Below are 13,626 nucleotides of genomic sequence, written 5' to 3'. Positions count from 1 at the left end.
CCCCCCCCCCCCCCCCCCCCCCCCCCCCCAATACCTTCATCTTTCACAAGCTTACTGAAAATAGTCCCTGCAGTATGATCAAGGGGATCTTTTTAATTACAACAGCATATGCTTTAATTATTGAAATGTCTCCTTCGTAAATGTTTATTTCTGTTAAACTTTTGGACTGAGTAAGCTGCATGTAATGATTATTACTGTTGTTTGTGTTCAACCTTCTATCTTTAATGTGCCTTCTGGTCATGATGGATCTTTCCATGAGGCCAATTGCTGTGTGTTTCTATGAATAGCATGAATTAACTAAATCCATCATGAGAAGCAAGATTTGTACACAAATGGAAATCTTTAGCGTCCCACTGTTATGCCATGTCAAATGCTTCAACAGAATATCAGTGCCCCTGGTTATAGTAGTCAGATCATATATTTCTCTATCCATGGGAGACTATAGCTTGAGTAATACTGCATGACGTTTTTCCAAAGCATTTAACAAGGACAAAAATGCAATACTATTAATCCAAATCCAGCCAAACCTGCTGTGGTCTTGGGGTGAAAAGGCTTATCCCCTAATAAATGAGGAACCAAGCAGCAAATCTCGAACTTGGTTAAGTTAATAAAGATCTATCAATAGCAGCAAAGACAAGTGCTGAATGCAAACACTCCCTTTCAGTCGCGTCCCTGCAGCAGTTGGTTTAGCAGAGTGTGTGTGTTTGGAATCTTAAAGGCAAGGATCCAGACACATTATTGAATGCCACCAGAGGGGTCAGAAAGGAAGTTGCACTCAGAGGGAGTGACACAGAAACATTCAAGTAAACTGCCAGTATTCGTGCCATCATCGTGCAAAACTGTGATTGGGATCATTTGTCGTCACCCTCCAGGGTAAATCATTTGTATCTTGGTTAATCTGCACCTGTTTCCCTAACTTGAGAAAATCAAAAGGATCCCACTCACTGAAAGTCGATTTTTTTCCGTGAAGTCAGTGGTAGTACGGGTGTTGCGTCAATGCTTGAAAAATATGTGACATTAGGATTTGTCTGTTTCATACAATAAGCTAAATTGTAGCAGACAGACAGTAGTATCTCTATGTTTACATAACTTAAGAAACGTTGATGTAAGTTTAGCCTACATTCAGACTGCGCTGGATTAGCTTCCAGGCTGAGAAAAGCAAAAGAATTGAAATGCAAATAAGACGGGGATTACTGAAAGAGCATTCACTCTACCAGAGCCTCCTCCATTAACGGGTGAAATACTGGTCACACTTGAAAATAGTGTCTACACCTAATGATTACCCTCTATTTACTTACTGTTGTTTATAGTAAGTTAATAACTCAACAAATGTCGTGTCTTCAGTGAGACATTAACAAATGAGAGAATGTTTGGCATTGCTTGGCAGATCACTCAGAACACAAATACAACCACAGTATAATGATCCAATCTAAGCTGATAATCATTCCCATTACTCCACACACTCTAATAAAAGTAGTGCGCTGTGGCAGGCAGTCCCTATTCCCTAAACATGTTTGCCCTTGTTAGCATCAACCAGACAGCATAATAGAGCTGACACAACATCAGTAGGAGAGGTAATGTTTTCTCTCTACGTGGATAAGGGATCTAGCTGGCTATCCAATGAGTTGCATTTTCAATCCAAAGAAAATGGTACTAAATGAGAAACTGAATCATCTCAACTTCAAAGCATGCTTCCTGCACACCCAGAAGTGTGAAATTCGTAGCTGCAGGGATGGCACTGACTTGAAAGTGCCCAAATCCACAATGAATTATTTTTTTTTCAGATCAGTGAAGAATAGGAGAGGCATTTACTCACTCTTTATTAAAATGTCCTTACTGGTCAAGAATGTGTTTCTGCCTCCTTTGTCTTGTCTGCAAATGAATTATATTATTGGAAACTTTACTACACTAACAAAATGTAGCATTACAAAATAAGTTATTCTAAGCTTTAAACTGTTTCTCGCTGTTTATCTGAAGGCAGTGATGCACACCTTGCAATTAGATTAATGCCAGTTACATAAAATATCACATACAAAAACATCAAGGAGTCATGGGACTGATGATTTCATCATTGTCAGACAGACATTATGTGCAGTTTCCTAAGTAGAGAGTGCCCTCTGCAGGCAAACTGCAAGCATAGCACAACATTCATTCTCTTCTCATTCATCCTGATCAGGGCGCAATGGCAACCAAAATATCCCTTTTCCCAGCAGCTTCCTCCAGCTCCTCCTGGAGGGTCATCAAGCACTCCCACGCTTAGTGTTAATTGAATTTGTCTTTCCTGCTGCTCATTTCCTTTCCTCCCTTTATGCCACTCGTCTCCCATCGGGAAGTGACTTAAAGGAAGTGAGGGAAGGAGACAGAAGTGAAGAGAATTATAAGAGAGTTCTTTACTGATATTATCAAAAGTCCATGTCCATTACTGAAATAGTCCTGATGTAAATGTTCAGTCCAATAATCAGTTATAAAATCAGCATGTTTTCTACTTACTGAGTCAAAAAAGAGATATTAAGTGCATGAAGCATATAGTATATAGGCCGTACAATTGGCCATCTTTAGCCTTTAGGCTATGGGATTTTCTCTGTAATTCTCTAAGTGGCGAAATTCAGATGATCATATCAGATACTCAGCTTTTAAGAATGCTAGTTATGTCTTGGCATTAATGGGCATGCCATTAAAAGGCTCCCTATGGGCTATCTTTGTCTTTCCTTCAGACAATGTCTCCTAGTAGGAGACCTTGAAGCTTTTTTTGTCTCCTACAGTATTAGGACAGATGGCATGGTGGAAGCACTAACATCAATTTCTGGGTCACAAAGGAAGGGGGGGATGCACAACACACCTGTAGTCTCTTCAGCTTGCCCTTGCACCAAGATCTCATCCCAGCTTTTTCTTCAGGGAGTAACAAGGAAATCCTGCTTACGGATGTTCCCAAACCTGGATATGTCAGCAAAACAAAACACTTCCATATACCATTTTCCAGCCAAATTTGTGTTCATTGTTATGCATTTGAAAGCCTAGAATAAAACTAAACTAAACATTTTTATATTACTTGTAGTTTGTACATTTCAGGCAACCACTGATTTTCTTTCATGTCAATACACCATGAAAATCAACTTCAATCAGAAATCAACTTGCAAAACTTGCAAGCTGGACATTTCATCACATTGAATACTATCTACTTTTAATTTTTGTCAAAGTTACTTTAACCTTGTGTGTATGTGGTAATGCATTTGAAATGGCCGGCTCCTTTGAAAAAATTGACTTATGGTGAGTTTTGATGTGAGGTATGTCAGACCTTGGGCTGTCAAACTGCAGTGCATTCATAAGTTATGTTGTTGGAAATAAAAACGTACAATAAACAAACATGATGTGAATTTTTTTTTTTTATTTATCCTTTATTTAACCAGGAAAAAACCCATTGAGATTAAAAATCTCTTTTGCAAGGGAGACCTGGCCAAGATAGGCAGCAAAATTACATCACATCAATACATAGGTACAAAGACACACAAATGAAAACCAATTATGCACTTACAATGAAATCTCAATAAAAACATTGACATGTGAGGGAGTCCAACTCAAAGCATGTCATTCTCAACTTTGACAGCAAATTTGACAACACTTTAAAATAAAAACCCACCCACTTTTGTTGTTATACACTACTTCATGTTTATACAAGGTGAACAATGTCCTAACAATAACGTGTCAAAAAGTCTCACAATTTCAGACAAAAATAGTGACATCTGTGAACAGCCCTAATCCTGCTGCAGGGGCTGGAATGAGGGTCATCTTATAACGGCGTGGAAGAGTCAAACAGAGAACATCCCAGGGTGAAAGGATTAATTTCCCAGAGTCAGCGGGGCTGTGACCAGTCTGTCACTACTTATGCTCGGACAAGTTTCAGAAGTGGTGTTTTTCATGATGTGCTATATAAATCATGTTTTGCATTAAAGGTTGTCACAAAAAGTGACAGTGGGATGTTTTTATTTTTGTGAAGAACGTGCAATCAATATCTTTTTAGCCTTTCAGGGAGGTGTTAACACCCAGGGTTTTCAAAGTGGGAGGCGGGCCTCCCCAGGGGGCCTCCAAACTCTTTCAAAGGAAGGCTCAGTGAATGGAAGTGAAAAAATATTACGTTAGTTATTACATTAGTTATCAGGAGATCACATAGAATAGCATACATATACGTGATTTGGTTGAAGAGAAAGTTCAAAGACCCAGTAGTTTACGGTCTTTTCCACTTTCCCAGAGTCAGAAACTAATAAAGTTTTTATGCATTTGGTGTAGAAGATATGTCTAACAGCAATATTAGGCTATCTCAGCTCAGTTGTTGAGTGTTTATAGGATCAAATAACATAATGATGATCCCAAAGGTATTCAGGAATTGACTAAGCAAGTAAACTAAGTGTATGTGTGTGTTGGGGGGGTGGGGGGGGGGTCAGACTTTGAAAACCCCTGGTTAAAACACAAAACTAAAATAATTTTGGGTTTGAATTTAGTGGTGGTAGTATTGGGTTTTATACTGAAAGAATATTTTGTCCACTCCAACCTTAATTTATCAAGAATACCGCTTTGATTATCCTTATTACATGTAGTAATAAAAACATATTTAGAAAAGTGGTAGCCTAATAAAGTCACCAATTACAGCTCTCACAGGGCTTTGAAATAGGTCCAGCATAAAAAAAATAAAAAAATAAATAAAACACATATAATGGGAGCCATAATTGTTGAATTTTATTTATTTTTTTATGTGTTTGTAGTTAGAACATGAAAAGAATTCCTCAATACCTTGTTTCAGAAACACTATTGGAACAAACGAAAGAAAAAAACTCAACATAAAAAATACATTGTGGAACAAAATGTATTCGCCTCAACTGGGGAACTTAGCTCCAATCAAGTCTGCAAGAATAAAGCAGTTGGGTCTGCCCGAGCTTGGTAATAGACTAAATTTGTATTGGGTACAGATGAAATTGTGACCATTTACTCTGCTGTCAATTTTTTTTGCTCCCCTTTGGTATTAAATTGTGACAGATTTTAATCCTTTCTTCAAATTACATAACAGATTCTACTGTTCAGCAGCAGCTAAAAACAACATAGGAATCTGTATCATTCAACATCCTCATCAGTTATCAGGTTGACCTTGCAAAGTGCGCAGCAATCTAATAACAATGAAAATTAGAAAACGCATTGACCTCTGAGAAAACCATCATGCATGAGTGGATGTGATTAAATATGGTGCAAATTTTTTTTCTCTCTTTACTTTTCTACAGATCCTGGAAGGCATAAGCAAATTCTTGCAGGAAGATTCAAATTTACGTAAATTTAGAAAAGAAAATACATTCAAAATATCTACTGTATGTTATGATATCACACCGCAACCTTGACCGGGACAGTGAGTATTTGAATACTGTTACATTATTTTCACAAGAAATTTCTTGAAATAACTCACATTTTTACAAAAAACCTTCACATTATGAATTATGTATTTTGAATTAAACATGTGGAAAATGTAAATGGTGGGTAGGGATAAGAAAACATCTGTCTATCTCATTACCAGACCTTTTTCTGTGTTTGGACATACTATTAATAAACTTGTTTGTATTGCAGTCTGAGTTTGCTGTGATTTATTTTGGCTCCTTGACATCTGAGAATCATTACAGCTTGCTGTAGATTTTGCAGTGCAGGTATGCCAGCTTCTCAGCCCTGCTTCTCCTTAGCATGGGAAACCACTCCTGATGGCTAATCTCCACAACCCTGTAGCCTGACAACTTCAACTGCCTCCTCTTCATGGCATGCAGGCCCAACAATTGCTGTGACTGGTAGCAGTAGTGGTTCCTGCTGGAGACCTGGAGAGCAAGTTTGACTGTGTCTTTGGAATCCTGAAGATCTGAACCTAGACTACTGGGTTTGGTAAGAGCTTCAGTAAGGTCACTGGTCAGTTCCAGCCCTGGGTCAAACAGTCTCCCACCTTCATCAGGCTCTACTCTGTGAAGAGATGCAGGCTTAACTGTAGAAGATGGGGTTAAAGGTTCTGTAGTGTTTTTGGTATTTATTATCTGTGCTAAAAGTTCCTCAGTTATAGTTACTCCTATATTCATTCTCCCCCAACCCTGATGAGACGGAAATTTGGATGAAGTGCTCTCTGGAGATGATCTTGCTGTGTGGGATTCTGGGTTCACCGGTATAGGCTGTCCAGTGGAGTCAAGATGCACTTCTAGGTCGATGGAGCGAGTGTGGGGCAGAATCATTCTCTTGCACACAAATGTCTCTCCTCCAAGCAAGTCTTGCAGAGCAGATTCTGCCTCCTGAACCTCTGGCTTCTGGCACACATCTGATTGAGCAAACTTCCACAGCATTTCTGCTACCTCCTCCCTCAGTTCACAGCTTAGCCGCGGGCCAGTCCACTGAGGCAGCTCCAGAGCCACTGCTCCATCTAAAGTGAACAGGTCTTTTCTCAGCTCAAGCGGTGTGTATTTCAGTGCTAAGTTGACAAATTCTGGACTCAAAGCTAATGCAATTAGGTCCTCGGGAAACTGAGAGATAAAGGCCAGACCTAAAAGGCCAGTAAGCAGATGCTCTGGGTATCGCTGGAATTCAGCTTTCCTCTGTCTCAGAGCTTCTATAAGGCTCGGATAGTAGCTTGGGCTCTGAACTGGGAGAAATCCTAATGTGCCAAAGGCCCACAGCAGTTTGCATGAGTCTTTACTCCTGCAGTGCGGCACCAGCGAGGGAACTCTCTCAGCAATTGCCATTAGGATGTTATCATTGCGGTAATGCAGCGCTGAACAGGCAAGTGCCACATGCATCAGCCCCTTAACACCCATCCTGTGGGCCCTTTGAGGAACTTCCCGTGCCATTGCCTCCAGCCATGCACTGTGATACAGGTAGCTGAAGCGCAGGAATTTCAGCACATTCACCATAGCAAAGTCACTCATGTCCTCCACAAGAGAGTGTGCCTTGTCAACAATATGCGTCACTGCACGCTGAGATATTGAAGTCTGGGATTTAAAGAGCCCCAAACATACAGCACCAACCTCCTCGGGGTACAGTATATGTAAATTACGCACGAGAAGCTGCTCTACAAGATGGATCAAGTCTTTTGGGCACTGCCTACCCTCTCCCATTATATACAACAGCTGCACCAGCTCAGGGACCCCCATCACTCCCTGATACAGATGGACTGAATCATAGAGGTGCTGTAAGAACTGGGGGACCTGCCTCCCAATACAGCGCCACAAGTCAGCAACTAACAGCAACTGGTGTAAGCTCATCTGGTTGGCCCGGCAGCACAGCTCGGACTCGTACAGCCCGAGCACAGTGTGGGCTGAGGGCATGTCCAGCCACACAAACGACTGCAGCACCTCCAGCAGCTGAAGTTGAGTAAAGAGGCGAATGTGTTCCACAGAATATCGGAGGAGCATTATGAAGCGTTGGTCAGTCTTCACTAGAGACATCTTGTCTGGGTGCAAGCGGCTGAGCTCCACAAGAAACTGAGACACATCAGATGGTTTCATGCTGCCCTTTAAAACAGCCACTTTTTGGAGCAGCGGCAAGGCCTCCTCCCATTCGATTGGGCGAGGCCTCTGGGTGAGGTCAAGGGTCATGGAGGCATACCCTGGCCGGCATTTGTGGAAGGCACGTGTATCTACTTCTACATCTGGTAATATGGGTTTTCTGTGGTACTGCGACACTGATGGCATTTCGGGTTCAGGGCCTTTGTTGAAAGCTAAGTCAAGAAGTGTGTTTTTTGAGCTGGAGAGATGCCGCGAGCAACTGACACTGTAGCGATTGCTCTGTTGCCAGAAAGAAGGTGCAAGAGTGGGGAGACACTGTTCATCTTCATCATTATCTGTTTGGCACCGGGAGGAGTTCCACACAGAGTGATGATATGAGGAAGGGTTGTAATACAGCCTGTATTCTCCTTGGAGAGAGGCATCCTGGTGCTGCAATACTCCTTTCTGCCCCTCCTGATCATCAGTCTCATCCCCTTGTTTGAGACACATGTGCTGAGCTTTGGTAAACTCCTTTCTCAAGCCTGGAAGGTAGCGTAGCCTGGGCAACCGTCGACAAAGCACACAGGCAGCCATCAACCTCCAAGACTAAACAGACAAAGGCATCATTTTAAAAGACAGCTAACAAACAGGAAAACAAAAGTGCTAAGTCAACCAAACACGCAATTCCTAATATGCTGTAATTTACTACAAAAGGATATATGTTTTGGGGGGAATGTCAGACGCCAAGAAAACAGTGCTTCTAAAAAGAGGATGAGTCCAGTTTTAAGCCTCTCAATTTTGATTTCAACAACAAAATAAATAGTGTATGTTTAAAATGTGTAAACCTGTATTGAATATGTTTATGTTTAGAGTGTGTGTAGGCATACACCATGTAAATGCAAATAACTTGGTGGTTGTACATTTTAGGTGACATCCGTGGAACATTACAGTCTAAAACCTTTAAACCAAAAGATGATAATTGTCACAAATACTTATTTAATTGTAAATTTGTCATGGAAAACCATTTGCTCAGTATTTACTGAGGGTAAAACGCATTTCTTGTCAAGCACAGTATAAACTAAAAGTTAATCCTTCATTTCCTTTAATAAAAACCATGATTTAAAGACACTAAACATTAAGTTCAGCTTGCTACTTAGCCTATATAAATGTATATAACTCTGCTTGAACAACTAATGAATATCTGTTGTTTGAGTGGATGAAAAGTTAAATACACACAAAATATTTACTAAATAATTTAACCAGGTTAAACGGGTAAAGAACATAACACCATTCACTGTTATCATTTTGCCTCTTCAATCTAGACCACGAACTATGATTTTTAAGCTACCTTACACTAATTGTTCAGTGTTTTGTTCTAACATGCAAGCTATAACACACATGTGTAAGTTTGAAAGACACGAGGGGACAGCCACATTTTAGAATGGGAATGTCAGACAGCAGGTAACGTTAACTTTAACGGTAATTTGGGCTTAAATTGCTAGGTGCCCGCACAATTCTCAAATAAATCACATTAAGTGTCCTTTAAGTATATCGTTCAACTCACCTGTAACTCTCCAGCATCAACGCGAGTTTGTTATTAACAGTCTGAACATGTAAAAAAAATAAAACTGATGGATTTATGGAGAGGAAGCGTTAACTCAACTGATATGCTACCATAGACATGCTGCAATTACTCCGGAACCCAAGTATTTCAAACTTCAAAATAAAACACCTAGAGATTGTTGCATCCATAGATGTACAACAAACAAATTAAGACATTTTGCTGTGATATACAGATTGTAATAATGTATGGGAGTACTCATTGTCACCATTCGATTCTATAATAAATTACTGTAAAGTATCGTGTCGGACTTGTAGTGTTACATTATTGTGGCAGGTTGGTGTGGCTTCCGTGGAGAGCAGCCATAACTGCTGAACATACTGTGACCTACGGCAACTGGCTAGGTTCAAACATAAGGACAATGAAACGCGATTTTAAATCGCGAGCACATTAACAAAGTCAGAATAAAACCAGTAATGTACCTTAATAAATTGATCCGCCTTATTATCGTGGCTAAATCTTTTTTTTTTTCTTGTCAAGATACAGGTCACTGAAAAGGGTTATATGCTATATTGTTTTCCATAGCCTGAAAAGCACATAGAGAGAAGATTCTTTTAATTAACAGGTAGGCCTTTTAAGACTAGGCCTCTACCAAAAACTTGTGAAAGAACTTAATTATATCATAACTTTATCATTTAAATTGTTTAATACACAATTATAACAACAAACCAGTACTGTTACATGCTACTTCATTAACAGCATGATTATTGGTTAAGTATTGTAATACACATTCTGTAATGGAGACATTTTTGACTTTTTTTGTTCTTTATTCCTTAGGTAGGCCAATCAACTGAAGCTGAAAAATAAACATAATATTGGAACACTTCAATTGAAGAAATTCCTTAAAGTTCATCCAACTGTGAAGCATATTTAAATGACTGTTTGTACAAAAATTTCTTTAAAATGTAAAGCTGAGATACTTAAGAGAAGGCATATGCAGTTATTTTACTTATAATGTAAAAGTATGTCCTAACAATTAAATCAATAGGCCTGCACCTGAGATTCACTACCAGCTCTAACTGGATCAAGCTTAGGTGTAAATATTACAGTTAATAATGGCTGGATTCCATTTAGTTGCTTCAGTTTCTGTCCTGGTATTGTGCAGAACTACTCTCATAGTTTGCAGGAACACTTGTGACTTTGGCAATATATATTTATCAGTGAGCATTAATGAGCACATAATTGTTTTAATCCTCTCAACAAAAAACAAAAACATAATACACTTTCTTTAGTGTGTGTGCTGATACAATAAAATTTATTTTTCTTCAGATTTCTTCAAACAGCATTGGGAAGCCATGGCCGAGGTTGGCCTGCACTGTTTTAAACATAAGTCTGTATCTGTTTGTACCGTTTGGAAATATTCACTTTGATGTTAAATTGAGCTATGTTTTACTTAAAAATCTTGCCAAATAATTGACTCTGAATTCATAATTTCTCATCTGATATAATTTACACTGCATTACATTTTATAATTTTAAATGATGATGATAGGTCAGACAAGAGGACATTAAATACCTTTTGTTTAATTATATTGAGTATTACATCATCGCCACCTCTTCAGTATACCACTGTACTCAAACTAAAGTGAAGCAAAAGCATATGTCACAAAAATGCATCACAGTTGATTTAGGAAGTTCACTTCTTTGAAATAATGTGTTAAATCTTATATCCAAATCTATTTACTGTTTCTTTTAATTTTGTAGTCACTTCACTTTGTCATATTTAAACTGCAAAAATTGCAGCACTTTTTAACATTATCTTGCATCTGTGTGTGCAGGAGGACAACTTCAAACCCTGTGCCTACATTGTGTGACTTTACACATTACTGAATCTAGAGGTGAAAGGTGAACTAGACAATTCCCAACATTTCTGCTTTAAGGAGGAGAAGTCCTTATTCCCTTTCAGTGGGAGGAGCTTTAGCAACAGACACTTTAAACCATGTTGGTGGCAGTTACATTCATTTTTATTTATATATATATAAGTCTTTGCTAACATCAATGAGATTTCCTTACTATGTGTATCAAGATGCTAACCGGAATAAGTTTCATACTGATGCTAACACAACTGCATATTGTTTGATGGCCATAAGACAAATTATGTGGCCTTGAGTTAGACAGTAATTTGTGGTTTTAATGTAACACAAAAGCTGGCCACAAACACCTTCCATTGGCTTTGTTACTCTATTTGATATTATTATACTGTAGAATAACTTTTATTGTGAAATGTTGATACATATTACAATAATGATGATTCAAAACCACATTTTAATAAAGGAATATGTGTTTAAAGAGGATGTGGCAAATTGTTGGTGTGTGCTATTAATCTCATATTGTATACAATATAGGCAATTGATTTGCTGTAATGAACAGAGTATATGTATGGCAATTAATCAGTAATCAAATAACTTTATTGAAATATTGTCATAGTAACTTGTATTATCTTAAAATTTAATAATTTCAGTTGGCTGTCTGGACCCACAAACATTAATTACAGATAACAGAAATATGTTCACGATTTGTTTTTCTTTTGTAGGAAAGTTAGTGTTCAAGACAATTTAATTTGGGTAAAGTAACATTTTTATTTGTTCCTATTATTAGTAGCCTATTATTTGTTATGCTAGTGTTAGTATGTTTAGTTAGTTATAACCTAATGTTGTCCACAATACCAATTGTATTTTTTGTTTTCTATAAAAGTCTAACTAAATGCTATGATTATACTGCAGTAAATCATTTTTGACTCAGCCACATCAAGCCAACAATTGTTTTATTTATGATCTCACCAAAAATACTCAAAATGTTGGAAATCAATTAGACAAATTGCATTTAGACAATATGACAATACAAAATGCTCGATGTGCAGCTTTACAATACATACATTCCTGCATACTTTGGGCGTGCATGTGCGAGAATGCACAGACACACAAGCACATATAGGCCACATTTATACACACCTCTTATGTTGTGTTGTTGTATTGTTAAATGTTTCTGGTCTCTGTTTTATATTGATCTCCACTTCCCGTTACGCCTGTATCTTATTGCATGTTCTTGATGCATTTAAATGGTTGTAATACTTTAAACTCAACATTGTAATTTATGTTTTAACTTTAAAAGCCAAACTAGGGACAGGGGTTGCAAATTAGTCGTGGCGAAAAAACTGTATGCATGGCATCTATTTTGTATACTCTATGAAGTAATGTCTTATTCATTTATCCCTGTCAAATAAACAAGAAATATAAAATAAATAAGCTACACTCAAACAAAATGTCATTAAAGAGAATTTTGCAGGATTAATGTTTTACATAGTAAACAGAATTATGTGCCAGAGAGGTGCCATAATGTTGGTAAGCTACATCACAAATAGATTTGAGTAGCCTAAATGATTTTTCGTTAGAATAGTAGAGTTTATTTATTTCTAGCGTTTAACCATACTCATAATACATTTGTATCTTAGCATTACGTAGGAAAACATCAACAAAATCAGGTTATAAAACTTTATGGGCGTCCACTTCTGAAACACTTCTATTGATGTTATCTGTTATATTAGCCTATTTATTGTCTTGGTTTTTGTTTGTTGATTATTTTTCCTAATGAGGAATACGTTCGTAATGTATATATAGCATTACCTCTGCATGTTTATCAACAGTTCAAATCAAGTGGTGAAACCTGAGAGTCGCGCCTGGAGAGGAAGTAGTTGATTTATGCTAATGAAGGAGTTGGGGTTTAGCTACGCTGGCTGGGAGCCGCCCTTCATTCACCACATGGTTGATCCAAGACTCTACTCGCGCCACTTTCGCAATCTTACTACGATTCCCAAACTCCTTGCAAATCATAATAGTAGCACATGGTAGCCCTTTTTTGGATTATACCTCGTAGGTGCAACTCAATTTGACGAGTGTTTGTTTATTTTCTCAGTTTTGCAGATACGGCTGAAACAGTGTGAGTAAACGGTAAGTCTGTACAAGTGAGTGAAGATGGTGGATTTTTAGGAGCTAACGTTAGTGTGTTATTATGCGCATGTTACTGGCAAGAAACCTGTTGTTAGCCTTGTCGGGAGATGCGGGAAACGTAAGGAAAGTGAAATGCTCGGTACTGTATGCGACACTGGAGCCACACTTTGACGTTTACCTGAGAGAACAACGTTTTAATCGTCAGTTTCCGCATTTGAAAACAATGTTGTAAGGGGCGCATGGCAACCTCTCTCCTCCATAGTTGGAGAATGAGGGATTTTTGAAAAGCATGTGTTGCTGCTGCACCTCAAGTCCTCGGAAGTGATACTCAGTCGTGAAAATTTTGCGTTACACACTTAAGTAGTTGCTGCACGTTATAGCCTCATGTACTCCTGTTGTCGGCCCCATGTTGATAGGATTTTAGGTTTTCAGCCGATTTTTGCATCCGTGGGGTACACTTAAAAGTGCCTCCAGAACAAAGCAGCAGCAGCACATGGGAGTGCAGCAGGCCGCGCGCATTTGCTATCCCGCGACCTGCTGAGTTAGCTAAGAGCTAGCTGCTAATGCTA

General features: G+C 38.6%; 1 protein-coding gene across 1 annotated transcript; it reads right to left on the bottom strand.

Moving 5' to 3' along the window:
- Nucleotides 1-4,718: 4,718 nt before the first annotated feature.
- Nucleotides 4,719-9,393, bottom strand: LOC123974215 (FAST kinase domain-containing protein 5, mitochondrial). The gene is made up of 2 exons (XM_046054763.1): nucleotides 9,055-9,393; nucleotides 4,719-8,096 (listed from the first exon to the last, which is right to left on the bottom strand). Exon 2 carries the CDS (start codon nucleotides 8,082-8,084, stop codon nucleotides 5,652-5,654), a length of 2,433 nt encoding a protein of 810 aa, XP_045910719.1. The 5' UTR covers nucleotides 8,085-8,096; nucleotides 9,055-9,393; the 3' UTR covers nucleotides 4,719-5,651.
- Between the last annotated feature and the right edge of the window lie 4,233 nt (nucleotides 9,394-13,626).

Source organism: Micropterus dolomieu, linkage group LG07 (genome assembly GCF_021292245.1).
Source record: "Micropterus dolomieu isolate WLL.071019.BEF.003 ecotype Adirondacks linkage group LG07, ASM2129224v1, whole genome shotgun sequence".
In the NCBI taxonomy this organism is placed as follows: Eukaryota; Metazoa; Chordata; class Actinopteri; order Centrarchiformes; family Centrarchidae; genus Micropterus; species Micropterus dolomieu.
Note: the sequence above shows the minus strand (reverse complement) of the source record. Positions and strands in the feature narration are given on the sequence as shown.